The following is a 27,797-nucleotide window of genomic DNA, read 5'->3' as shown; positions in this document are numbered from 1 at the left end:
AACCCTGCCTGGAAGTGACGAATTCTTTCTTTTTGCCTGTCCTGCTGGCAACTTCGGCAGGTGGCTTTGAGTTCTAATACAGAAGGAGAGCCAGGGTGGTGTGATGGTAAGAGTGTTAGACTAGGATTCTGGGAGACCCAGGTTCAAATTCCCCTTCTGCCATGGAACACTGAACACACGAAGCTGCCTTATACTGAATCAGATCCATGGTCCATCAAAGTCAGTATTGTCCATTCAGACAGGCAGCGGCTGTCCAGGATCTCAGGCAGAGGTCTTTCACATCACTTACTTGCCTGGTCCCTTTAACTGGAGATGCCGGGGATTGAACCTGGGAACTTCTGCATGCCGAGCAGATGCTCTACCACTGAGAATTGCTGGGTACCCTTGGCTCCTTCCAACACTCTCAACCTAAACCTACCTCACAGGGTTGTTGTGAGGATAAAATCATGGGATAAAGTTTTTTTAAAAAGAGCTTGCGGAGAATAAAAATCTGAACCGTGAATCAACAAAAAGGAAAAAAACAATACAAACAACAACAAATACAAAAGAAAAAAAGTATAACAATATAGAGAACTACATAATAAGAATGATATTATGTAGACCTTCTGGGGCAACAGAAAACAACGGAGCACCCTCCTCTGAATGGCAGCCCTTCAAGTACCTGTCCACTCCCGAAGCCACAGCCGCCGGACCCACCTCTGGGGATCCCTAAGCCGCGGGAGAGAGCTCGGGGAATGCCCGGCCGCTGATTGGCTCTTCGGCCGGGCCAGTGGCCGAGGGGGGCTCGGCGACGGCAGCCAATGGGGAGGCGGGGACGGGCTCTCCTGCGCGCGGAGGCGCTTCAGGGGCGCAGCGGGGCGCGAGCGGCGGAGCGGCCAGGATGCGCCTCGGGCTCGGCGCGCCTGGGCTGCTGCAGCTCTTCCAGCTGTTGCGGCAGCTGGATTTCTCCCCGGCCGGCGCCCAGACGGGTAAGTCCTGCGGAGGCGGCTGGGATGCTTGGATGGGGCGGGAGAGAAGAAGTTAAGCGGGGTGGGGGCTAGAAAGGGGACCCCCCGGGGACCCCCCGGGGATCCCCGCCTCCCCCCCCTCCCCAGCCAGGCGACTTGTGGCACCTTCAAATTGTTTATCCCAGCAAACTTTTTTTTTTCGTGTTCACTTGGTCTAAGGGCAGGTTATGCCTGTTGAAATGCAGTCTGTCGCTGTTGCCTGGATGCTTTCGCGTAGAAATATGGAGAAATGAGAAGGGTAGATTATACCTGTTGAAGTGCAGTCTGTCGCCGTCGCCTGGATGCTTTCGCGGAGAAATATGGAGAAATGAGAAAGGGTAGATTATACCTGTTGAAATGCAGTCTGTCGCTGTCGCCTGGATGCTTTCACGGAGAAATGTCACGGAGGGTCGATACACTCCTATGCTATTTCCGTCTAAGTTCATGGTGGAGCAAAATCCGATTCACGGTTCAGATTTTTATTTATTTCGATTTTTCTCCGCAATGGGACCCAAAGGGGCAACTGCGTGGTCCCCCCCCCTTAATTTTATCCTCACAACCACAACCCTGCGAGGTTAAGCTGAAGAAAAATGACGGGCTCACATGGTGGAATGGGCATTCGAACCCATTCAATTCAATTCAATCATTTATTGCAGGCAAAAGACCAGTTCAGCACAGACTTTAAAACTCTACAACATTCAGTTTTCCCCTACATAAATTCGAACCCAGGTCTTAATCTTACTCTCTGACCACTATACCAGGCTGGCTCCTTTTAGTCACTAAAATACTCCAAGGCTCAAGTTTATTTTTGTTGCAACAGACTAACTCGTTGACCCCTTTTGGAGTTATCACTCCCCCACCTCCATCACCACCCCAAAACAGTGCAAGCTCAAGCCAATAGGCAGACACATAATTCTGGGGTGCCAAAATCCAGCTGAATGACACATTTCTGAGCCGCAGAAGACATCCATATCTGGAGGTTCTTTATACTCAGAAAGTTCAGTTCATAACTGCATGTAATTCCAACTTCCTCACCCCCAGATAATACGGCTGCTACTCTGGGCTCAGGGGAAACACAAATAGCAACTCCCATATGTTGGATGTATTATCCATTTAATTATAAGAAAATTCTGGATACCAAGTTTCCTAAAATTTTGATCCTGGCCCACACCTCTCTTTGCTCAACTCCTCCTCTCTTCTGCAACTTTCTTAAAACGAGGTAAGTAGTTTTCTTTCTTTTTTGTATCTAAGGAAGTGAGGTATGACTCATGAGAGCCCATACAGGAATAAATGTTGTTAGACTTGGGATTCAGAAATGTATTCTTAACTGTCAAATTCCAGAGGGGGCCACTCACAATCCTCTATGTTTACTTAGAAGTAGTGGTTAGCAGTTTCAATGAGACTGCCTTTTTCACAGCTCTCAAGTTCTATATTTCTTTTGCACATCCATATGATGAAAGCTAGATTTATACCTGTTTGGCAAGATGGCTCTTATTTCGTTAGAAAGTGTATACCCCACCACTCTATTATACATATACACGGCAAGAGACTTACAGAGGTGGTTTGCCAGTGCCTGCCTCTGCCTGTCTCTGCACAGCAACCCTGATATTCCTTGGTGGTCTCCCATCCAAATACTAACCAGGGCCAACCCTGCTTAGCTTCTGACATCTGACGAGATCAGGCTAGCCTGGGCCATCCAGGTCAGGGCACATATACACATACCCACACACAATTAAAACCAAAATAGAAATGATGGAATCATGATGTTCTGACCATAGGGCTGCCAACCTCCAGGTATTAGCTGGAGATCTCCTGCTGTTACAACCGTTCTCCAGCCGATCGAAATCGTTTCACCTGGATAAAATGGCTGCTTTGGCAATTGGACTCTGTGGCATCAAAGTTCCTCCCCTCCCCAGGCTCCACCTGAAAAACCCCGGTGGCGAAGAGGTACCTGGCAACCCTATCTGACCACCCATCTTTGCAGATGTGTGTGCAAATAAAGCCATGAGGCTAAATATAAAGCTCTTCCTGGACCAAGCCCTGCTGGCAAAAGTGTGCATCCTTTAAGTTCCATGCAAGACTTAATAAAGAAAGGGAAGGATGTTGCCTTTATTGTTTATTGACTTAAGAGATCATTATGTTGCCTTTTGTTCTTACAGGGGGAACAGGACATTCAAAGCAATTTCCCATATATTAAAAAAAGAATTATATTGAACACAAAGCAGGATAACAGCAATAGAAAGCAACATTAAACCAATACAAATGCACCAAATTGCAATGCCCGGAACATTAAAAAAAAAGATGTTAGATTACTTGCTTAATATACGTAGGCTACTCTCCTGGAAGTCCTGTTGAATAAGCCCCACTTGGGCTTGCTTCCTTAAAAAATTATTATTGCCATAACTTTTGCATAACATGATGTGCAACCGATCAACTCTATTTTTATGGCAAATATTACTGCCTAGCATAATATGCCTTTTGTTATCCATTATGATTATGAATTCGATATTATTGTTTCAGCCCTGACCTGATATCTTGTCAGATCTCAGAAGCTAAGCAAGGTCAGCCCTGGTTAGTACTTGGACAGGAGACCACCAAGGAAGTCCAGGGTTACTACACAGAGGGAGGCAATGGCAAACCACCTCTGAACATCTCTTGCCTTGAAAACCTGACGGGGTCCCCATACGTTGGCTGCAGCTTGACAGCAAATATATATATTTCAAGCTCTGTCAGAAATCATGCAGGGTGGGGGGATGGGTCATGTTGGAATTCCCACTCTATTCCTCCTACTCCAAACTGTCTGTGGGGTGGAGCGTATGCTTAGCGTACAGAAGGTGCCCGGTTCAGTACTTGGCATCTCCATTTCCGGATCTCAGGTATCAGGAGGTAGGGAAGGTTTTTCTCTGCTTAAGGCCAGTCACAAGTAGACAGTATTGAGGCTCAGAGTCTACTCAGTGTAAAGCAGCATTTATCCCACTATGTAGACATTCAATAGTATTCTCACCCCTCCCCCAGCACTGCACAGCTGGGTCTCACAGCCCTGCACATCACAGTATGGTCCTAAGTTGAGTGACACGCTTCTATGTCCATTGAAGTCAATGGGCTTAGCAGGGTGTCACTTTGTTTAGGACTGCACAGTTAATCTTCATTAATAAGGTTTTATCCCCATGTCTTCTGATCCCAGAGGAAACGACCTGTGGACATCCTGGGTTTTGCTGTGGAATCTGAACCACAGAATAGTAATCTCTTCCAGTTTGATTCTAGATGGTAGCACTAAAAGGATATAGAGAGCTTATGGTTAACAGCTGGCCAAATCTTTGATGTTTTTAGTTTTCAGTCATTGGGGCAGGCCCCTTTTCTTATTCCTCTCTGCTGTGGACTCTGTAGGCTCATTTGCAGTGTTGGACACGGAATTTTCTGAGCTGTGATCAGCGGTCTCGCATGACAGGTTAAATATGTGGAAATACTCCCATGAATCACTTGTTCTAAGAGATATGATCACAAAAGCACAGAAATAAGATCATCCAGAAACAAATTTAGGGGTTTCTACATAGAAGTGGAGTTACTAACCTCAAAGAGGGGGGCGGAGTTCACCTGGAATTACAGCTGATGTCTCTAGACTACAGAGATACAGTTTGGAGGAAATAGCAACTTTGGAAGGATGACTCTATAGTGTACCAAAGTCCTAGAGTGATATCACATCCCTAGTGAGCTCTCTTCCCAAACTCTGCCCTCCCCACGCACCACCCCCAAACTGCCAGGAATTTCCCAAGCTGGAGTTTGCAACCCTACATACTAGTGGGGGACTTTCCAAGGAGGCAGAAACATGTGAAATTAATCAAAATAAACAAAGCCAAAAATGGTGTTGAGAGGTCCCAACCGGCAAGGGCCGTACTTCCATGACATGCTCTGTGACGACTGCATATCCTGCTTTCTGTTTTCCTCGAACTACTGAGCTGCTGCCATCTGTATACAAAATCATGTCTGGATTGTCTACAGGAACATCTGCCAAGTCCACTCGGGGCTTGGTATTCTCAGTGTGATGGAGGACTGAATTTGCTCCAGGAATGTTGACAACAGTTGAGAGTGTGGTATAGTGCTTAAAGAATGTTACAGTGCAATCCTAAGAACGCTTTCTGGCAATAAGCTCCACTGAAGAGATCTTAGGAGTCCTATTTAGGATTGCTCTGTCAAGCTAGGATCTGAGAGATCCAGGTTGAAATCCCTCCCTCACCATGACGCTTGCTGGGTGACCCTGGGCCAGTTACCCTCTCTCTTGCTCCGCCTAATCTATCTCACAGGAATGTTGTGACAATAAAATGAGGACAAGAAAAACACGTGCACTGCCCTGAGCTCTATAGAGGAAGGACAGGGTAAAAATGGGTACCCAGTCAGTGGGAAGAAGGATTCAGTCAAGCCCCTGATAGCCTCCTGGAACTTGGAAAGGGAAGTCCTCCGCTTCATTACTTAGGAAAACATCCACCCAGCAAACAGAGAAACAACAGTAACAAATAAACAGACCAAGCCGACAAGAGCCGAAGTGAAATGCAGTCTAATGGCCCAGAAGACTGAGCCTACTTTGTCGTCACATTTGGAGAGAAAAAATAGGAGCACTTCTTGGTCCACAGATAAAGACTAGGGATTGTTAGGGATTGTTTAAAATAAGTTTATCTTGAATCTTCTACAGTAGTCAGTTCAAGTCTTCACCGTAATGTGGTATCATCTGCATATCTCAAAGTGTTCACATTCCTCCACCATTATCTAAATTTAATCCAGCTTTCCTTATGATATGTTCTGCATATAGATTGCATGACAGGGAGATAAAATACATCCTCGTCTTCCACCTTTGTCTACTGGAAACCATTCTCTTTCCCCAATATTCTGTCCTGATGCATATGAGAGAATTTCGGGAGGGGGGGTGGAAATCAGCTAGACAAATGCAAACATCAAATCTCTTATATGTGTGGGGTTGCCAACCTCCAGGTGGGGGCTGGAGATCTAAGAATGGGTCTTGCCACTTATTTCCAGGAACTGCAGCACATGCATGAGTTATTAATCCATCCATGGACCCACTGAAAGAAAGCAGCAGTCTGGAAAAGAGGAGATTGGGGGGGCATGATTGCTCTCTTTAAGTGTTTGAAAGGCTGTCATTTAGAGAAGGGAAGGGAGTTGTTCCTGTTGGCAGAAGACGATAAGAGTTGCAATAATGGGTATAAATTATGGGTGGAAAGGTACTGGCTGTGTACTAGGAAAAATTTGTTTCAGTAAGAGTAGTTCAGCAGTAGAATGGGCTACCTAGGGAGGTGGTGAGTCTTCAAGCAGCGGCTGGACGAACACTTGTCAGGGATGCTCTAGGCTGATCCTGCATTGAGCAGGGGGTTGGACTAGATGGCCAGTATGGCCCCTTCCAACTCTAGGATTCTATTATCTAGCAACAACCACAGGAAAAGTATTGCCAGTCTGTATTTTTGAGGTTTCGGTCTCAGCCAAGAGAGAGTGTTGTTTTTCCATACCATTTGTTCTGTTTTGTCTTTCCCACATCCTGTTGAAAAATACAGCCGGCAGGAATCTGCTGACCAGCATGAATGCTCCTTCCTGCTGAATGGATCTAGGCAAAATGCAATGACTTGTAATCTTGACCCACTGAGTGATCCTTTCTTAAGACTTAGTGCACAACATCCAGAAGCTCAATGTGAGATTTACAGGCCAATCCTGAGAGTTGTTAGTAGGGTTGCCAACCTCCAGGTACTAGCTGGAGATCTCCGGCTATTACAACTGATCTCCAGCCAACAGAGGTCAGTTCACCTGGAGATAATGGCTGCCTTGGCAATTGGACTCTAAGGCATTGAAGTCCCTCCCCTCCCCAAACCCTGCCCTCCTCAGGCTCCGCCCCAAAAATCTCCCACCGGTGGCGAAGAGGGACCAGGCAACCCTAGTTGTTGGAGTGGTGGCAGTCACTGGTTGTCTCCCTAAGGACACTCTGTGGGCCCTTCTGCCAGGCACAGAGCTGTCGCAAGCACGCCAGAGCCCCTGGCAACACCCACCAATCCTGGAGCAGTAGCCAATGACATAACTCTGAGAGGCACAAATGGGCACAGCCAACCAGCATTCCTTAATACCAGCAAAAAAAAACCCATTTGCAGTACCATTTGCAAGTGTCCTGCAAAGGAAGAATACCATTAGACATTAATCCTTCCACTGCAGCTGTGACATCACCACCAACCATATGGGGCTGGGCAGGGAACATCACAAAAACAGGAGTGGCCTAGTGGAACCGCACAACTGGTTTCATGGACCCACCTTAATCTTGAAGATGCCACAAGACTCCTATTTGCTTTCCTATCTATAATCTTCCATTGGTTCTTTTCTTATATTCTTGTTGGATACAGACAGTGCACATTTTCTTTCTTGGAGTTCACACCTCCTGGGATTTGCGGTGGAAAGTGCGGCCAAGTCACAACAGACTTAATGCAACCCTGTAATGGTTTCAAGGCAAGAGACGTTTGGAGATAGTTTGCCATTGCCTGCCTCCACGTGGGCTGAGAGTTCTGACAGAACTGTGACTGGCCCAAGGTCACCCAGCAGATTTTGTGTGGAGGAGTGGGGGATTCAAACCTGGTTCTTCAGATTAGAGTCCGCCGCTCTTAACCACTACACCATGCTGGCTCTCATCTCCTGGGATTTTCTTGGAATAAAAAACATTTTGTATAGTTAAAAAGAAAACAGACAAATCAGCAAAGCCCGAAACATGCAGAAACATACAAAATCCCTTGGACCAAGTAGATTACCTTCATCTTTCTCCAGAAGCTTGATTAAACTCTAAGCCTGGGATATAATCTTATTCAACTGCATCTTCCTTCAGTATAGTGAGTGACAGTAAGGAAGGAAAAAATCTTTAAATACCCTGTTCCCCAACTGAAAATAACTTTGCTGCTTTCCTACCCAACCACCTCCACCTGCTAAAAATGACAGAGAGACCAGACACCTCAGGAAACTGAGTCCATGATGTCCTTTCAAAAGTGTCATGTATGTGCTGGTCATCCTCATTTGAGAACTGCTTTTTAATGTTAATTTACAACAGCAAAGGCATACTCAAGCCAAACCATCTATCATCCTTAGAATCTGATGCCCCATGTGTGAAGACCAATGCAGAAAAATCCAGAACCACCCCACCAATAAATCAACAATTTGCAAACACCTGGGAAAACTTGGTGCCAGATTATTTATTAATTTATATAGATATTTACAAGTGGGGGATTTTGCCTTCTCCCACTACTTCCTTCTCTAAAAGGCCGCATAGCCCCTTTTCATGCTTCCTTCTCTCATTTCCACCCACAAGCCAACCTAACTTTAACTGCCCCCCTGTCTTTAGTTTTCCCTCCCCCTGACAGCCTCTCACCAGAAAAAGTCTGCCCGAGTTGTATGGTGTTGGCCAGCAGGCCCAGTTGCATGGTAGGAAAACTGCAAAAACTGGTGGGGGACCACCACATTTGCTCCTGTATCCTAGGGTTGCCAGGTTCCGCTTTGCCACCAGCAGGTTTTTGGAGAGGAGCCTGAAAAACGCAGGGTTTGGGGAGGGGAGGGACTTCAATGCCATAGAGTGCAATGGCCAAAGTGGTCATTTTCTCCAGGTGAACTGATCTCTATCAGATGAAGATCAGTTGTAATAGCTGGAGATCTCCAGCTAGTATCTGGAGGTTGGCAACCCCGCTATTTCCTCTTTTCCTCTATTTGGCAACCCCATATCTCAGATTTTCCTGCTTCCTTCTCACCCACCAACTAGCCTACATTTTATCTCTGCCCCGCCATTTTCAGCTATATTTATTATTTCATTTATAACCTGCGTTTATCCAATGGGAATCCAAAGCAGAGAACATCATTCTCCTCTCCTCCATTTTATCCTCTCAACAACCCTGTGAGGTTGTAACAAGATGATATACTCCTGCATCCAAATAGAGATTCTGGACTAATTAGTTCTGTAAGAATTAATATGAATTAAACATTTAGCCCCGGATATCTCCAGGATCTATCTGATAAAAATTGTCTGGCAACCTTTAATTTTTTATGTACAAACGAATTAATTGTGAGTTCTGTTCTTTGAACTATTACTGGCAAACCATACAGAAAACCTTCAGAGAGTGTTTATCTTTTATTTAAACAAATAATTCTCTTTATTAGACAAGACCTTAGAAAATACAAGCATGTGAAAACTAACCCAGTAGCTACCGCAAAAGCATATAGTGATGATTCCCTTCTCCCCAATGGTTTACAGCATTATTCTTTTCTCCTCCTCACAATAACAACCCAGTGTTGTAGTCTCAAGTAGGGTTGCCAAGTCCCTCTTTGCCACCAGCAGGAGGTTTTTTGGGCAGAGCCTGAGGAGGGCGGAGTTTGGGGAGGGGAGGGACTTCAGTGCTGTAGAGTCCAATTGCCAAAGTGACCGTTTTCTCCAGGTGAACTGACCTCTGTCGGCTGGAGATCAGTTGTAATAGCAGGAGATCTCCATCTAGTACCTGGAGGTTGGCAACCCTGGTCTTTAGGCTGAGATAGTGTGACAGAACCAAGGTCACCAAGCGAGCTTCCAGGGTGAAGGGTGAGAGTTGAAGCTGGGTGTCTCCCAGATCCTACTCCAACACTCTAACTACCGCACCACTCTGGTTCTCCAGAAAGTTAATAGATTTGGTACCAGTCAGAGGCCCTTCCACAAAGAAGGTATCATGAAAGAAAAGACCCCATCCTTTGTGGCCACCCATCTCACTACTAAAAGCAGGAACTCATGAAAACAGGACTGTGACAATGATCTCAGGTGGGGTCATGATGGTATGAAGTGGTACAGTCCCATTCTACCAACTGAGTACTCTGGCATGTCATGACCATCTTATTCAGCTGCCTATAATTTGACCAGACTGAAACACAGTTGTGGCAATGTTCCTCATTTTACCTCATTACCTTTCAGGGGATGGCTGTGGTCACTCTGTGTTGATGCCTTACAGTGGGACGCTGGCCTCCAAGAACTATCCTGGCACCTACCCCAACTTCACATCCTGTGAGTGGAGGATCCACATGGCTACTGGGAACCACCTCAGCCTGGTCTTTGGAGACATGGACATTGAGGCCTCAGAACAGTGCAAAACTGGCTTCTTGTTGCTTTCTTCTGATAGCTCCAGCTATGGTAAGGGCAGCCTTGACTCAATCATGGGGATAACAAAATGGGAAAGCTTGTGGCAAGGGACAGTTTAATGCTTAAAATTCTCCTGGTGATGGGGAAGGTAAGGGAGGGAGCAACACATATTCATTTCACTGCTGATATTCAGTTTCCTCTGGCCATTCAGTTTCTTCAGATTCCAAATACATATGATTGGATCCTATGAATGAGTTCCATGAGTGCTGGAAAGTCTCTGCTTCCTCTTGAACTAAAACTTCCATTTGCACAATGGCTCATTGAAAGCCATTGAGCTTGCTCAAATTGAATACCTAGTGCACAGGGAACTTGTTCATCGGGGTGGATTGGGAAAGCAAATGTTCTGGGGAAAGGGACACACTCTTCCTGGCCATGCCCCTTCTTGGCCACACCCTCAATGGATGAGGGTCTGGCTGGTGGTGAGGAGTGCAGTTCTGGTGATTTGAAGCTGGGTCTCCCAGTTCTAGGGTTGCCAGTTCTGGATATGGAAAGTCCTGGAGATTTGGGGGTGGAGCCTGGAGTGGGCGGGGTCTGGGGAAGAAATGGACTTCAGCAGGGTTTAATGCCACCCAGGGCCGGTTCTAGGTTTTTGTAGGCTGTGGGCGAGCGACTATAACTGGGCCCCTTTTCTCACTTTGAGTCCCTATTGGGAAGAAAGAAAGGGTACAAATAAAGTAAATAGACAGAAAAGAACCCTGAGAGGTAGGTTAAGACTCAGTCAAGATTACACAGTAAAACTAGTTTAAGGCTGAGTAATGACATTTTTTAAACCTAGCCTTAAAGGTCTACATCTAACAGGGTTACCAGCTGGTAGCAGGGGATCCCCCACTTTAGTACCGTGCCCCCTGATGCCATTCAGTCAACCAACAGGGGAATTTATGGGCAGTAAACGTAGTCTGAGGCCTCCAGCTTCTGCAATGCAGTGATGGCATTTCCAGCATGCACCAGAAGTGATGTTATCGCGTCGCTGACAACCATGGGGACACTCTGGAATTTGGGCAAAGCTCTGTAGAAAAAAATGGCTTCTACCATATTTTGCCCAAATACCAGAGCGTCTCCATGGTTGTCAGCAATGCGATGACATCTCTTCCAGTGCACGCCGGAAAAATTGTTTATGTCATAAAACAGAAGAGGAGAGACTTCAGCAGCACATTAATGGCAGGAGCTCCATTTGTCCTCAGGGTGAGAAAAAGGGTCTTACAACTGTATTTAGCCCTGACCTGGATAGCCCCAGGCTAGCCTGTTATTGTCAGATCTCAGAAGCTAAGCAGGATCGGCCCTTGTTAGTATTTGGATGGGAGGCTTGTAGCTGGATTACACAATCTCTAGGTACTTTTTTTATCCTTGCATAGGCAGAGTTAATTCTATAAACTGTTACCAGCATACCTTGTATGACACTTTCATCCTCCTCCTTCAGAAATGCTGCCAGATGTGGGATAAGAAAATCTCGTAAGTTCATTGTTTCACTCCCTTCTGGAAGACCACGTATTCTCATAATTGACTCCTTTATTTTCAGTTCCAGGATTGCAGTCTGATCCTGATGCTCGTCTTCTCTTCTTTCTATATCTTGTAATTTCGTCTCCGTCTCCATCTTTTTTTTGTTTGTTTCTTTACTGTCTTGCCACATCTTCTGGAGTTTTGTCTCCATTCTTGTTTTGAGACAAACCACCTCTGAACGTCTCTTGCCTTGAAAACCCTATGGGGTCGCCATAAGTCAGCTGTGACTTAATGGCACTAAAAAAAAAAAAACACACCTGTATGTATGTTCATCCGTGGATTCTTCTCCAGGTTGTCAACCGGGCACATTAGATTCATCATCGTTGCCTCAAACTGGAATTAAAACAAAATGCACAAACTGGGGAAACTGGCTCAGGGAGCACAGTAGACTACAGGAAACAATCCCCCCATCTCTTAAAAATGGGAAGGCTAGCGGTCAATGAACTCATTCTTTTCCATCTCTGATTTCTGTTTGGAGCAGGAGACAAACAAATGATTTCTCTGCAGAGCCTCTCACGTGTCCCTTTGACAGAGCACAAAGGGGGCCTTCTCTTGGCCCTACTCTGGCATTCCAGGGTCCCTTGTCACTTCAGTGGCTCCTTGTCCAGCTGTGCATTCCCCCTGTTGGAGCCTATATTTGGCTTTTCATCCTTTAGACCCGGGGGTGGTCCAGCCTTCCCTGTTTCCCTTTGTCCTCTGCCTCCATCACCTCCCTTTCCTGGCAGAGGCCATTGCACAATTCCATGGAAGATGATCCCAACCGACGTTTCCAAAGGCTGTCATTTCTTTCCCACTCTTTCCACTCCCACACAAAAGACTGCAGATGTTCTGTTCAGGGCTGTCCCATTCCTCTGAAATCCATTCGGTCTTTCCCAAGAAATCCAGACGGCATTTGGATCACTACTGTTCTGGTGGGGGATAATTTAATGTATTGGCACACATATCTGCTGCTTGCATAAGGTCACTCCATGTGGCCCATTTCCCATGCAGAAATAGAAAGCCCTTTTTTTTTCTTGAGCCTATTCTTATTTAGGGTATTACATTGAACCTCCCCCTTATCCCCAGGCTATAGCAATGCCTGTGTGTGTTGGAGGAGACTCAGTGTTCAAAGTGGAACTCACATTTTGAATCTTCCTTTCTGGAAAACAAAGGCAGAACTGATGAGATGCAGACCACACAAGGAAAAAGACAATAGAAGTCATTACGCTAACAACTCTGGACATAAATTTCAGTTGATGTACTAGGTGAAGAGACAATAGGAGAAAACGCACGGTCGCTTTAGTCTCCTTTATTCCCTGTTTCAGCCAGTATTCAGCCAGGATCGAATGCACGTTCGGGGAAACGCACACATTCGATCCTGACTGAATCCTGGCTGAAACAGAATAAAGGAGGCTAAAGCGACCATGTGTTTTCACCCAATGGAAGCCAAAGAGGATCATTACTGAGTGTTTGATCCCCTCCCTAGGAAAGGAATTGCCCCAACACATGGAGTTTTCATAGGAGGGTACTACACAACCATGGTGCCATAACAGGGTCCTTGTACACCATCCATCTAACCTCCAAAGATGGGGGGATGCAGAGGATGATTTCACACCATTCCTTTGGGCCTCCGTGTAGTCCCTTTTTTTTTTTTAGGTATATACCCAAGATAGTTTTAAGGGTGCTTTCATATAGTGTCTAGGGTTAGAGTAACTGATGGGAAAGTGGTTTTTCCCGACCCCACTCACTGTCTAGTTTGAGGCACAGTCTGAAAGGAGCATATAATAGATACACTTTTCAATTCCAAGCGCCTGCACATTTTCTGAAACTTTTCAGTTCTCCCCCCCCCCCCTCCCCGCCCTCGTCGGCTTCTTCTGCTTCTGGCAGAGTTACAAAAAGCAGATTCTCGCTCCAGAGCCTTTTTGCCAACTTTCAGCCTTCAGCAAAGCTTGGCTGAGTTTCTGGAAGTTCTCTCCAACGGAAGTTCTGTGCAAGCATGACCTTGGAACGACCCGATGCGCACACAGCTAGGAAGGAAGAGGAGCTTCTCGCTGCAGCTTTTGAGCACAACATTTAAGGTTGCTATGGGAAATGATGCAACTGAAAAACTCCTTGAGACAGTGGGGAATGAGGGATTTTATGCCACATTTCAGTGGCAAAGAAGCCTATGAAGACTGTGAAGAGGAAGATTTGGGAAGTCCAGAATTATCATCTTTGTTCACCTGTATTTTTCCCTGTCAGGCTTACATTTTCCTTTCTGTCAGCTGAGCCTGAGTGTCTGCCATTCAACCCATAACTTTATGTTTGCTTTCATTCAACATACAATGCCATGTGTCTCTTTAGACTTGCCATTTGCGCACCAGGAGCAGGAAATCCCTCAAAAATCTGAGGAGCAAGAGAAAAAATGGAAAGGAAATGACATTGATGCTCTAGGAATTTCCTTTCATCTCTAAGGTCCTTAAAGGTAAAGGTAGTCCCCTGTACATGCACCGGGTCATTCCTAACCCATGGGGTGATGTCACATCCCGACGTTTACTAGGCAGGTGGTTTGCCAGTGCCTTCCCCAGTCATCTTCCCTTTACCCCCAGCAAGCTGGGTACTCATTTTACCAACCTCATGGAGCTTAAGGGAAATTTCTAGAGCATCACCCACAAGTGATGTCACATCCTCCCAAACGCCTCCCCTCCCCAAGCACTGCACCCCAAATCTGGCATTTGCTGGCACAGGGTTGGGACCCCTATGCCTCTCTAGTGCCCACTGTTTAGTCTTATGGTTCATAATAGGAATGCCATGAATTTCATGATGCTCATGTTCAAAAGCAAGCATTCTGTGCTCAACAGCTATGATCATTCATGAGCCAATCCTCTGATCTATTTGGTTCACTGCAATCAGCCTCAAAAGGCAGTTAAATACCTTTGAAGCTGTGCAGTCGCAGTGGGGTTTCAGATTAATTTCTGAAGCTGTTTTTGCACCTGAACAGTAGATGGAATCAATTCTTCCTGTGGGTCACTAATGGTTGGGTCAGGTAATTAAATTATGTGGGGTGGGGGCATAGTATTAATCCTGTAAGGCTGTGTGAAAATGTGCATGTGCGAAATTACCTCAACAATAACATGGGCTTAAGTGAACACCAAAAAAGTAAAGTTTTGATTTAGTATCACTGGCTGACCAATTCATTTACTTGCTGTTTATATGACAGGCTAACTGAGTGCCCCAGACTGGACTGGGGGAGGGGGGGACTAGAACTCCCACTGGCTGTGTGAGAACAGCACATCCATTAAATATTGCCAATAGCATTGCAATCTGCTTTACTGTTTGAATATGCAAAAGGTAACCTGTGTGAGAACAGCACATCCATTAAATATTGCCAATATTGCCAATAGCATTGCAAATATTGCCAATAGCATTGCAATCTGCTTTACTGTTTGAATATGCAAAAGGTAACCTGTTGATGGGGAGGGAAGGTGGCATGGTATAGCCCCATCTTGTCAGATCTCGGAAGCTAAGCAGGTGGTACTTGCAAGGGAGACCACCGATGAAGAATCTGCAGAGGAAAGCAATGACAAACCACCTCTGCTTAATCACTTGCCTTGAAAGCCCCTTGCTGGGGTCACCATAAGTCCATAGTGACTTGATGGCACTTATGTACATAACCTGCTGAAGATGTTCAAATTGTTCATGAACGGCCAAGGTGACTGACGAAAAATGGGCTCCTTGTTCATTGCCGGCAAGCAGAATGTGAGCCAAACTGGCAAGTGTTCAAACATCCTTTCTGAGAACCACTACTTTTGTTTACTTGTTCTGTGTAGACCATTGCATTTTGTGGCCTTACAGCCACAAGTAGGGTTGTGCCAAAAAAACCAAAAAACGGTAAATTTTGGGTTCGGGTTTATTCGGCCCGATTTTTTTTTGTAAACCCGAAATAAGCTGAATACCCAAACCCATATAATATTTGGCTTTATTTCTGGGTTTCCCCCAAAAAATCTGGGTCCATTATAGTCTATGGAAAAAATGTCAAAGCTCCTGTGTGAACATTTTTGGAGGTAGAATTCCCAAATTTTAAGGGTAGCTTCAAGGGACTCTCCTTGCATGAACCCTGAAGTTTGATGAAGATTGGGGCAGGGGGTCCAATTTTATGGGGTCCCAAAGGGGCTTCTCTATGGAGGAGGGGGTTGACCCCTTTAGGATCCCATAAAATTGGACCCCATAAAATTGGTTCATGCAAGGAGCTATGCTGCGGATTTGGTGAGTCTACCTCGAAAAATGCCCCCCTGGGGAGAATTTTAAAAGAACTTTTCATGGTCTGAAATGGCCGCTTCATCTCCAAAGAATCATGGGAAAACTCAGTTTCCTGATAGGCAGCAGCTCTCCAAGGTCCTAGGCAAAGGTCTTTCACATCACTAACTACTTGCTTCTTTTAACTGGAGATGTCAAGGACTGAACCTGGGACCCTGTGCATGCAAAGCAGATAATCAATGACTGAGCCACAGTCTCTCCCCCAGCCATGGCTCTTCCTATTCCATCTTGAATAGGGAGAACCCATGTCAGAAACTGGGATTTTCTTATCAGAATGGTATGTTCACAAAATCTGTTAATGTATGTGTAAATTCATGCATGTGCATGTATTAGGATCATAACTGAACGCTAACAGGTATTAATTTTGTAGTATACCAGGAAGCCCTCCAAAGACTTCACAGGGATGCTACTAACAATCCAGTGGCTTCCTTTTTTTCTTTTCTTTTTTTAAGTAAATGTTGCAGTCAGCCAAAGGGTTTAATCTGCTCTTCCCACATTCTTCCCACATTACACATTCTTAACACAGCTCAAGAGGTTTGCTTTTTCAATAGTTAGCCAGAGAGGTACATGGCAAATGCAGGCAAACATGTTTGTTTAACTACGGCATATGTGGCCAAGGATAAAACTGACTCATTGTAGAGGCTGAAGGAAATGCTGGCCAATGTTTCTTCAATTTATTGGGGGCGGGGGGGTTAGAACGCTTGGCAAAGGTATGTTTGGGTAAGATGAGGATGTGGGAACCACTCACCCTGACTAAGCCATTATTTGTGGCTGCTGATGGTCTTTATCAGAGTGTATCAGATCCGCATGATGCATTCCAACACACAAGGTTCGGCACATGTCTGTGGTGTTTCTCTGCCTCCAGAAGTTCAGGTTTCTAGAATTAGCTGATAGATCTGCTACCTGATAGTCCTGCAAACATTCAGATTAAAAGCAACGCTGCAAGGAAATGTCATGTCATGCTTGAATAAGGTTTTGAAGCTCAGTCCTAATCAGAGTTTCAGACCAGACCATTGACATCCTGGGCGTTACTCTGTTTAGGATTGTTCCATTAAGTCATTTTCCTGGCTTGTGTGGCATCATTCTCAAGGACACAAGCTCTTGTCCCATTCTCTTCCTGATCTGCTGGGGAAAGAATCTCTGGTGGGAGGCCAAGATCAGACCAAGCTGGGGTTGAACCTTGAGGTAGGAGCTGGATAGCAGGATCCTCACTGCAAGGAGCTGTTCCAGACTTGGTGCAGCTGAGGTTCGGCAGCCACTGAACCCACAAAGGCTTGTAAAGGAGCAGAGGATCCTGTCCCTTCCTTTAGCCAGATGTGAGTCCTGGATCTTTCAAAGTGGTGCTGTCCTGTGGCAGAACACTGGATGCTTTTTGCTGCCAGGCGTGCATTCTTCTACCTGGCCTAGGCTTCGTCCTTGTTTTGCCACCTCCTTTGCTCTTGGAAGAGACTGTGAGGCAGAATGGGTGGTGGAAGGGACCAAGGAGCTTGTGGTGTAACAAGTGGCTTTTCTTCTCTTGTGACATCTCCCTCTTCCATGAAATCTGCCTCCTCCTCCAATGAGGAAGTGCCAGGGCAGATCCCGACACCTCTCTATACATGATTTCACTGAAATCCACATGCATAGAGGGGAAGTGGACACAAGAACCCTGTGGCCCCGTCCTGCCCCTTCACATGCTCATTGGCTCATGAGCATGGAACCCAACATGTGGGAAATATATGCATACAGACTCCCTCCCCATGATCAGGATTGCTGCTTTTTCAAATGTTCACAATCATGAGGACTTTGAGGGGATTTTTGTTTGTTCGCTGCCTATGAGGAGTAGCCGCTTTGGCGCTGGGCTTTGAGAGAGCAAGGGGTTTTTTTCTCCCCCAGCCTTGAATGGCATCTACTGACAGAAATGTATGTCAGCCACATTTGTGTAACATCTGGCCTGGGGGATGTGTCATATGCCACCAGCCAGCTATGGTAGAGGACTGAACAAAAGCAGGAATGAACAGCTAGAAATGCAAGAGCCCACTCTCCCTCTCCTTTGCATCCCCCAGGCCAACCCAGCCCCAGCTAAATCCCAGTCTTTACTGGAAGGAAGGTCATCCGCACAGACACTTATGATCTGTCCATGGGGACTCATCAGGAAGCATAAGAGGCCAGGGGGCATTTCCCACTCATTGCACTGTTTACGTCCGAGTTTGTTCTTGCCGCCCTGTTTTTATATCATTTTTTATATGTCAGGTCTTGCACTGTTTTCTGATTTTGTAATCCAGTTTTATCATACATCTCGTGTTGGTCTTTTGATCCATCTCTCTTTCTCTACTTCCTTTCCTGCTTTCCGACAGACTACCTTACCACACAGATGTCTGTCCACTTGCAACAGAATACCAACTGCTTTCCACCTTTGTAGGAACCCTAACCACTCTCTTTGTTCTTGTAACTGTTCCAGGGTGACTATTTTCATATTTCTCAGTTTTATCACCAAATGGAGGTGGATTAGGGTTGCCAGCTCTGGGTTGGGAAATAACCTGGAGATTTTTGGGGTAGAGCCTAAGGAGGGCGGGGTTTGGGGAGGGGAGGGACTTCAGTGCCATAGAGTCCAATTGCTAAAGCGGCCATTTTCTCCAGGTGAACTGATCTCTATCAGCTGGAGATCAGTTGTAATAGTGGGAGGTCTCCAGCTACTACCTGGAGGCTGGCAACCCTAAGGTGCATGCAAAATCAATGAGAGAAGTTGAAGGAGGTGTTTGAGTGTCCCATAAAAATACACAATGCTTGAAAGGATTTAACATGGGAAGAGGACATAGAGACGAGGATGAAGCCCCTTCTGCCTAGATGATGTGGTCCTGATCCAAATCAGGGTAAGGAACAAAGGTGGAGCTCGGCCATCTCTACCTGTGGTTTGCATTTACCTCCACCCCACCACACCGAGAGATAGTGCCTGGGGCCTACAACTTGAACCTCTAAGTCCAGCCCTGATGGCACCACTGACCTTCTTAGAACTGGAAAAGAATAAATCCAGATTCTGTTGCATATATTTTAAAGAAAAACATAAGAGACCCAATATATATAAGAACATAAGGTGATCACTGGCCACCTACATCATGTGGTTAGGTCTTGAGCAGCTGTTTTCATGATGATTGAAAAGGGGTAGCTGTGTTAGTCTGTCATAACAAAATAAAACAAAAGCCAAGTGGCACCTTAAAGACTAACAATGGTTGGTTATGCATGGGTATTTTCACTTACGTTCACCCCCAGTCTGTCTTGGTTGTTCCTTGGAGTTATGCATGAGTTTTCCATTAGCGATGACCTCGCTGCCAGCCCTCACAAATCCCAGGACTTCCTGTCCCTCTATTAACCCAATTCTTCCATCTCTCCTGAGCTCAGCCCGCTTGAAATCCCCATGCATAAGGCAAAGCGTGGGACACAGAAGCTTGGGGGAGTGACGTTTCTCTCACAGAAAGAAATACAGCCAATTACAAAGCAGTGTGTCAAGAGGCAGGGATTCATATGCTTCCTGCTTCCTCAGAGTTCTTTCTGAGCAGAAGAAAGGCATTTAGAAATGAGGCTTGGGTTCTCCCCCCAATTCCTTCTAGGGAGCTCTGCTTTGTTTTTGTTTTTTAAATACTTTTTGACTTGGCACCTGGGTTTCCACGGAGGGGGGACTTTTCTCTCAAAGAAAAGCCAATTACAAAACGCCATTTCAAGGGGCGGGGTCTCAAAAGTGTCTTGTTTTGAGCTTGGAGACTGCTGGTGCATAGCTTCACAAGAAGAAAGTGTGGGTCCAGCAAGCAATGAACCTTAGGTAAAACTCTCATGCATAAGTGACCAACATTTATTTCAATATGAGCTTGCCTGATTCATTTCTTCAGACAGATATGTGAAGGGAAAGATTTATGATCTTAACAGATAATGCTGGAATGACAAATACCTCTTTGCAGAGAATGGTCCTTGTTTGGAACTACCTTTCTCTGCTAATGCTGCTAAACAACATTGCCTATGGTAGGGCAAAGCAACCGAGATATTTCCTAACACAGACATCTTCCTGTTCTCTCTCTTTCCCCAGGTCCGTACTGCAGTAACTCAGACCTACTCCACACAGTCTTGGTGGTAAATACTAGCTCAGTAACCATCTTGTTCAATAGCACGGTGCACCGCTCAGGACGTGGCTTCCTCCTTTCCTATGCCAGCGGCAACCAGCCAGGTAGGGGAGACACGCAGAGATCAGATAAGCCTGGAAAGTTGTGTTTTTTGGGGGGAGCATCCCGCAGCATGGCCATTTGTCCTCAGTCAGTAGCTACATTTGTCCTCAGTCAGTAGAGAGCCAGTGTGGTGTAGTGGCTAAGAGCGGTGGTTTGGAGCGGTGGAGTCTGACCTGGAGAACCGGGCTTGATTCCCCACTCCTCCACATGAGCGGCTGAGGCTAATCTGGTGAGCTGGATTTGTTTCCCCACTCCTACACATGAAGCCAGCTGAGTGACCTTGGGCAAGTTACAGCTCTGTTATAGCTCTCTCAGCCCCACCTACCTCACAGGGTGTCTGTTGTGGGGAGGGGAAGGTGATTGTAAGCCGGTTTGAGTCTCCCTTAAGTGGTAGAGAAAGTCACCATATAAAAGCCAACTCTTCTTCTACATTTGCTCTGGCTGCTCATCCACTGCAATAGGGTTGCTGATGCATGGTCCAGAGCGATGCTTAATAACTGCTAGGCAAAGAAAAAAAGGTGGGTTCATGATCTTAACAGAACACAACCCCTCATGCAGATGAGAGCATCCAGGAGGTCATTGGGGGTTACCGCATTATATATTCCCAGCGATGTATTAAGAGTTTGGAAACGTTATAAAAAATACTGTTCGCACTTTGTTTGGCCCCTTTAGCTGTGAAGACGTCTTCCAACCATTTTTTAGCCATGGTATCCAAAAACCCTTTTAAAGCAATGCTTTTAATAACATTTTCCAACTCTTAATACATCGCTGGGAATACATAATGCAGTAACCCCCATTGATTTCAAAAAGTATTCACTGATCTGTGATTTCTCTGGTGTAATTCTTCATGCAGCCAATGATAAGAACATATTTGTGGGGGGTGGCCCACACACACACACACACACACTCACACACACACACACACACTTGTGCTGCATTGTCCCAAGGAAGCCAGACCTGCTTCAGCCTCAGTCAGGGTGAAGACTAGCTAAACTCAGCTTCCTCCCAACTTCACAAGTGCAATGAGACACACGTATCTTGGAGCTCAGCACCAGCTCAGCCATCTGCTTTCAGCTTTCCACCTTTACTTTTCAAAAAGGCTGTGTGAATGTTCCTGGGTTTATGTGTCCATTCCCTACCGTTCTTTAAAAAGGAAACTTTCTAGAGTGCCATACTTCTTTGTGAAAGTTTCTGGTGCCATTTAGGCACGGGAGGTTTTGCCTTGGATTTGCCGCTCTCCATCCAAATTCTCAAAACTCAAAAATAAGCCCCCAGGCAGAGTTCTGAGACCTAACCTCAAAAGGGGTACCAATTTAGCCTCTGAGCCAATAAGAATCAGACTCTGGCACTTGGAGGTTGTCTGGCGGAATTCCAGAGGCAGCATCTGGAGCTCATTTTTGCCTTTGAAAGACTTATGGATCAGTCACTGGTCGCATTCACACTGCAAACATCCTTGACTCATATTCTCTTTATTCTTTGTGATTTGTGGGAGAAATTGTGAAATGATTTGAGTCGGACAGGGCTGATGGAAAAGTCTGGACGTTGAACCTCTTGGTGTCACACGATTTGGAAAAAAAAACGGTCTATGATAGGTTGCATTCATGGCGTTTGCCTAGTTTTCTGTTCAGGATAGTTCTGCCCATAAAATATTTCCCTAAATAATCCCGCCAAACAGGTATTTTATGGTTTCAAATGGAGAGCAAGGACATCACTATGTTCATGGAGTCTCTCATGGATTTTTTAGGTAGTTTTCAATAGACTGGTCTCCTTCTCCAAAGAGGAGTGCTGAACGTTTTTCACAGTGATGTGGACATTCATGTCATTGTCAGTGTATCTGTTGCTGGTCAGATATCCTCTGAACCCCAGTTCTTATCCCATCACAATGGCAGATGTAGAGGCAGTGTACTGGTTCGAGTGATGAACTGGGGCTGGGGATATCTGGGTTCAGATTTGTACTGTGTCAAGAAGTTCCTGGCGTGACCTTGGGCCAGACATACTCTCCATTAGAGAGCAAATCCATATAGATATACATGGATCCCATTTGGATTGGGACCATGACATACTAGGAACAGGGACTTAAGCATTCCCCGTGCTACTTTCCCAACCTGAAATAGGGTTGGGACCATGACATACAATCCATTTGGATTGGGACCATGACATACAAGGAACGGGGACTTAAGCATCCCCCATGCTACTTTCCCAACCTCAAAGCCCAGCCATATGTTATCCAGCCACATGGGGGACACAGGGACTTTATAAAAAGTGAATTGGGCTTCACCCTAAGCTACCTTGTAGGGTTGTTGTGAGGCTTAAATGAGTAGGTGAAAACTATGAACCCTAGCCTCTGAGCTCCTTGAAGGAAGGTTGCGATAAAACAGCAATAGATAAGATGCAGCCACTAGTTCTCATGAGTTCTATTCAATTTTATTGGGTTGGGGGGATGGATTCTGCACTGGAGAAGTCAATCTTTAAGAAACGTTTGCAGGGTGGCTTCATTCACATGCCATGAACAAAGTGTTATTTGTTTGTGATGGGCACGAATCTGGTTAATTGTCAGGCTTGCACATGGGATTTTCTTTCCCTTGTGTGGAAATCTTTACTCAAACTCAGGTGAAGAAAGATTAAACTGTGGTTAAGAATCCCAGTTAATAGAGAAGAAACTAACCTCAGTTGGTTGAGGTACCTGCATTCGGACATCATGACCAATTGGCTTTAGAGTGAAGACTTCCAGCTTCTATTGTAGTGCGCTACACCAGGGCTCAACAATTAACAAGGCTCATGTCCATCACATACAAACTCTGGCTGGTTCCTGATATTTGGCTTCAAGCTGTGAAGTCATTTCAAAGGAGGCCGTGAGATCTAGAAGGTTCCACATTGTCGGAATCCTCATTTGTAGCAATCCACTCACAAACAACCAGTGTGGGTCAGCTACCATCCGTTACCCCTTCCTTCTGTCTTTCAGATTTGATTTCCTGTTTGCAGAAGGGAATCCATTACAGCAAGGAACAACTCAGGTGAGTGCCATCCATGAACACTCTTACCCTGGTTGTCTGTAACTCCACCCTCCCCTGCAGCTCATGGTTAGCACAAGATGGCACTCAGGTGCAGCAGAAGATTTGTTTATTTTGGAAATTTCTATGCTGCCTCATCAGACTCCGGCTCAAGGCACCTTGCAATTAATATAATAAGTTATGGATAGAAAAAAGGAGCCTTAGGCACAGGGTGGCTGATTAAGTATATTACCATTGTGTTATATAACTTTGGAACTCGCTCCTCAGGGAGATTCAACTGTCTCCCTCTGTCGGTGTCTTTCACCAGGAGGTGAAGACTTTTTTTTTTGTTTCTTCTAGCATACCCCAATAATGGTTACAGGCCCTCCTCCTAGTGTTGTTTGTATATGTGTTTTTAATTGAATCACTTCATAATTTTAATTGTGTTTTTAATTGCTTAAATGTTGTACTTGTTTTATGTTTGGTGCCCTGTGGGTGGAAAGGTGGCATAAATACGTTTTAAATAAATAAATATAAGTGGTAGTAAGGTATATCACTATGCCCTGGCCTGGATGGCCCAGGCTAGCCTGATCTCATCAGATCTCAGAAGCTAAGCAGGGTTGGCCCTGGTATTCAGATGGGAGACCACCAAGGAATACCAAGGTCACTATACAGAGGAAGGCAATGATAAACTACCTCTGTTAGTCTCTTGCCTTGAAAACCCTACTGGGTTGCCTTAAGTCACCTGTGACTTCATGAAACTTTACACATATCACTATAACATTATTAGTTACTAATGATTTTTAAAAGCCATCCTGTGGTGGTGGAGGGCAGGAAATGGTAGGTGCAAGGGAATAGAGAGGCAGAAATGGCACCAGATGTGGGTGGAGAGATTTGAAAACCTGCAGTGTCCTGTCCACATGTTGACTAACCCATTTTGTTTCTGGAAACTGGATCAAAGCAGGTTCCAGAAATACTGGCATATAGGAGGGGAAACTGCACAAGACAAACAGGAGAACGGTGTCATGTAGATGTCCCCCCCATGTCCAGTTTGACAGCTGGGGTGCAGCAAATCCATGCGGAAGCAGCCTGAGTTAGATGGCCTGACTTTATCACATGACAGCTTCGTTACGTCCATAAGCCCAAAAGCATGCTTTCTAAGTCGATGTAAACGCTGGCTGTCACATGGACTTGCTGCTGCAGCTTGCAAGGGAGAAGGTGGCCCTCACCCTGTGCCCTTTAATTCTGCCGCAGAGTGTACTGTCCCGCAGGCTGCAAGGAAGTGCCAGGAGACATCTGGGGCAACATGAAGCAAGGCTACCGAGATGTGAGTACAGCACTGTCAACCTGTGCTTTCAAATCATGCTTTGCTTGCTGAGTGGTATCTTTAGGGTCCGGTTGAACAAAGGGATGGAGCACCGGCAGGTCTACCATCAGAGCTCTCAGCTTCTTCTTTTTTTAAGCCATTACCACGTAATTTCATTTTTAATTTTATTTTATACTTTATTAAAATAAACCAAATAAAAACAAGGGTCTAGGACCCAAATTACTGAACCCATCGACATCAAAATATACGAGCTCGAACTAACTGCAAGTTCGAGACAAAAATAACACATTCCATATTTCAAACTTTTTGGACTTTTGGCCATGTAAAAGGCAGGTGAGTTTCCTCAGACAAATACACTCTGTCAGCTTCTCCAGCCACTCCTCCTTCTCCAGGATTATATTTTTTGTCCAGTTCTGGGCAGGTATTAACCTTGCTGATGATACTGCATTAAGCACAACTTCATGGACTTCATAACGTAATTTCAGTCAGGACCATGGCAAAAGGAGAAAGCCTTTCTTCCCTTCTTGACCTGAAACTGATGTAGAAGAAGAAGAGTTGGTTTTTATATGCCAACTTTCTGTACCACTTAAGGGAGACTCAAACCGGCTTCCTTCCCCTCCCCATAACAGACACCCTGTGAGCTAGGTGGGGCTGAGAGAGCTCGAAGAGAGCTGTGACTAGCCCAAGGTCACCCAGCTGGTTTCATGTGTAGGAGCGGGGAAACAAATCCAGTTCACCAGATAAGCCTCCGCCGCTCATGTAGAGGAGTGGGGAATCAAACCCGGTTCTCCAGATTAGAGTCCACCGCTCCAAACCACTGCTCTTAACCACTACACCACGCTGATGTTACTTGCCCTTTTGGGGCAACTATTCAAGTACTCGTATCTGTACTTTTTGTTTTGTTTTTGGTCTCATCAAAATCTTTTACTAAATATCCAACTTTCATTACTGGGGAAAACAGATGGCATACTGAATTCCCAAAACTGGCTTTATTTTATACAATCATTACATCACTCTGCAAAGAAGAGAACCTGTTCAGAATAGTAAAGCTCAGGGGTACCTCCCTTTATAGATCACCACTCTTAGGCTTCCAGATGGAACTTGCTGAAGATAGACAAGGAGTCTTCCAACAGTAGCATCCAATAGCAGGCATTGTCTGGAAGTCAGCTTCCCAAGCTCCGCTTTTCCACGCTCTGTTCTACAGCTTCAGTAGCACTGTAGGAGATGTCTCATTGGACCTCTGCTTCATCTTTCTTATTTTTGCTTCACCCTGCGCTTATGCTTCTTTCACCACTTAGCTCTCATATTGGGGTAGCTTCCCCCCCCCCACGGCTCAGTCCCCAAGAATGGGGAGCAGAGCTGTAGTCACGTGGCTGCAGATGAATGGGACCACGCCACACACCCTCCTCACAAAATGGCGGTGGTGGCAACAGCAGGAAAGCATATCTGTACTTTTTAGTTTTCCCAGTGGGGCAAACAGCAGTGCACCTGAGCTGTTTTGAGTTGGGAAAAATAGTGCAGGGAGGAAGTCTTAAACCCACCCTCTCCCCGTGCCATGGTCCTGATCCAAATCAAACCCCTGCATGCTTAATTGCTCCAGTCATGGAACTTCCAGGATCTAGCCTGATTTGGCTAACTTTGGGAGCTAGCTTAGCAACACAGCTAAGAGAACAGACATAATCCAAGAGATAGCTCATGCAAACCTTTATGGTGCCACAAGACTCCTGCTTATTTTTGATTTCTTTCACTGGCCATTTATGTTTGGTAATTAGCAGCGCGTTCCAGGCTGAATTGCCCTGCATATTTGTTCTTGAGTTTTTCACGCTGAACCACCATTCAGGAAGTGACTGCGAAGCCGGTGCATACCTGCTTTGCATTTCTTTAACGCGACCTTTTGTGTTTGCTCTGCTCCCGCCATGAAGAATCCTCTCAAGGAACCATGCAGAATTACAGCTGCGCGTTAGCTATGTACACAGTGGTTGCTAATGGCTATGCAAACAGGAATGAAGGAGCAGGCAAGTGGGGGGTGGAATATCTCCTTTTTCATCGGCCTGTGAATAGGCATTTTAAAGGTCGCATTTAAAAAAACAGCTTTGAGCGAGCATCAAAATTGACCCTGCATAAATGGCCACTGTCTCATATTAATTCCCTCCAGACCTCAGTTCTTTGCAAAGCTGCTGTCCATGCGGGCATGATCTTAGATGAACAGGGAGGACAGGTGACGTTATCACAAGGAAAGGGGATCACTCTGTACGAATCGTCCTTTGCTAACGGACTCTACTCAAAAAGGTAAGCGGTCAACTGGATTAACCAACAATCAAACAGCAAGTTCAGGATCCCAATTTTTATGTGCTATTTAAGTTTAGGGACACTCATTACCAATAAGTGGAGTTGACACATCACCAATAAGTGGAGTTTCTCCAAAGAACAAAATACCAGTGGACACCCCCAGCAATTATATAAAATGTATGTAGCATTTAGACAGAACGAGTGGGGGACCCTCAAGGACCTGTAGGGAGATCTCATTTTCCCTTCCCCTGCTATTTTTCCTTTCCCTTTACTGAAAGCCCTCATAGCTTCTTCTCTTTTCCTGCTTCTTTCTCTCCTTCCCATCCACCAGCCAATATACCTTGTCTTCAGCTTTCTTTCTCTTCCCCTGGCAGCCTGTTCCCAGGAAAACTGTAGCCAAGTTGCACAGTGCCAGTCACCAGGTTGGGCCCATTTTGCAGTGCTGGCTGAGCTGGGCCCAGTTGTGTGGTGCTGGCCAAGTCAGGCTATATTGCACAAAGGGGAACCACAAGGGCTTGTGGGCGATACCACACTTTCCCTGGTATTCCCCTCCCTGCACTGTTTCCTTTTTCCCTCCTTCTCACAGCCCCCATATCCTCACCTTCCCTTACTTCCCTTTGTCCTTCCCACCTAATAATCAACCTAGTTTTATATACCCCCCATCTTCATCTATATTTTTATTTACTTTATTTATACCCTGACTCTCTCCGCAATGGAAACCCAGAGAAACGTACTTCATTCTCCTGTCTGGCCATGGTCCCAGTCTCCAGATTTAAGTATCCACAGATGGGGCCATTTTGAGAATTAAATATGCTGATTAATTATTTACTGACGTAGTTTAATCTAATCCTGCTCAGGCATACTAAGGATTTAACCAGCACAGTATCCTGTTTCCATTAGCAGCCATCCAGAGGTCTCTGGAAAGTCCCTGATCAGGGAGTCCCCTTGTCAGTTGTCACCAGTGTCAGGAATTAAGAGATACACGACCTCTGAACAAACAGCTGTTATGATTTGATTTAATTTAAAATAGCTGCATGCCAGTTTTCCATTAAGCAGTTT

At 45.5% G+C, this 27,797-nt stretch overlaps 1 protein-coding gene across 1 annotated transcript in view; it reads left to right on the top strand.

The window, feature by feature from the left end:
* Positions 1 to 880: 880 nt before the first annotated feature.
* The window catches only part of LOC130474754 (discoidin, CUB and LCCL domain-containing protein 1-like), a 41,955-nt gene continuing 15,038 nt past the window's right edge, over positions 881 to 27,797 (top strand). The window contains exons 1-6 of the mRNA XM_056846450.1: positions 881 to 968; positions 9,943 to 10,158; positions 19,997 to 20,134; positions 23,095 to 23,146; positions 24,377 to 24,449; positions 26,605 to 26,738. Coding sequence (XP_056702428.1) covers positions 881 to 968; positions 9,943 to 10,158; positions 19,997 to 20,134; positions 23,095 to 23,146; positions 24,377 to 24,449; positions 26,605 to 26,738 — 701 coding nt within the window. The remainder of the gene's footprint in view (positions 969 to 9,942; positions 10,159 to 19,996; positions 20,135 to 23,094; positions 23,147 to 24,376; positions 24,450 to 26,604; positions 26,739 to 27,797) is intronic.

Source organism: Euleptes europaea, chromosome 3 (genome assembly GCF_029931775.1).
Source record: "Euleptes europaea isolate rEulEur1 chromosome 3, rEulEur1.hap1, whole genome shotgun sequence".
Classification (NCBI taxonomy): Eukaryota; Metazoa; Chordata; class Lepidosauria; order Squamata; family Sphaerodactylidae; genus Euleptes; species Euleptes europaea.
This window is presented reverse-complemented; position numbering and strand designations above follow the sequence as displayed.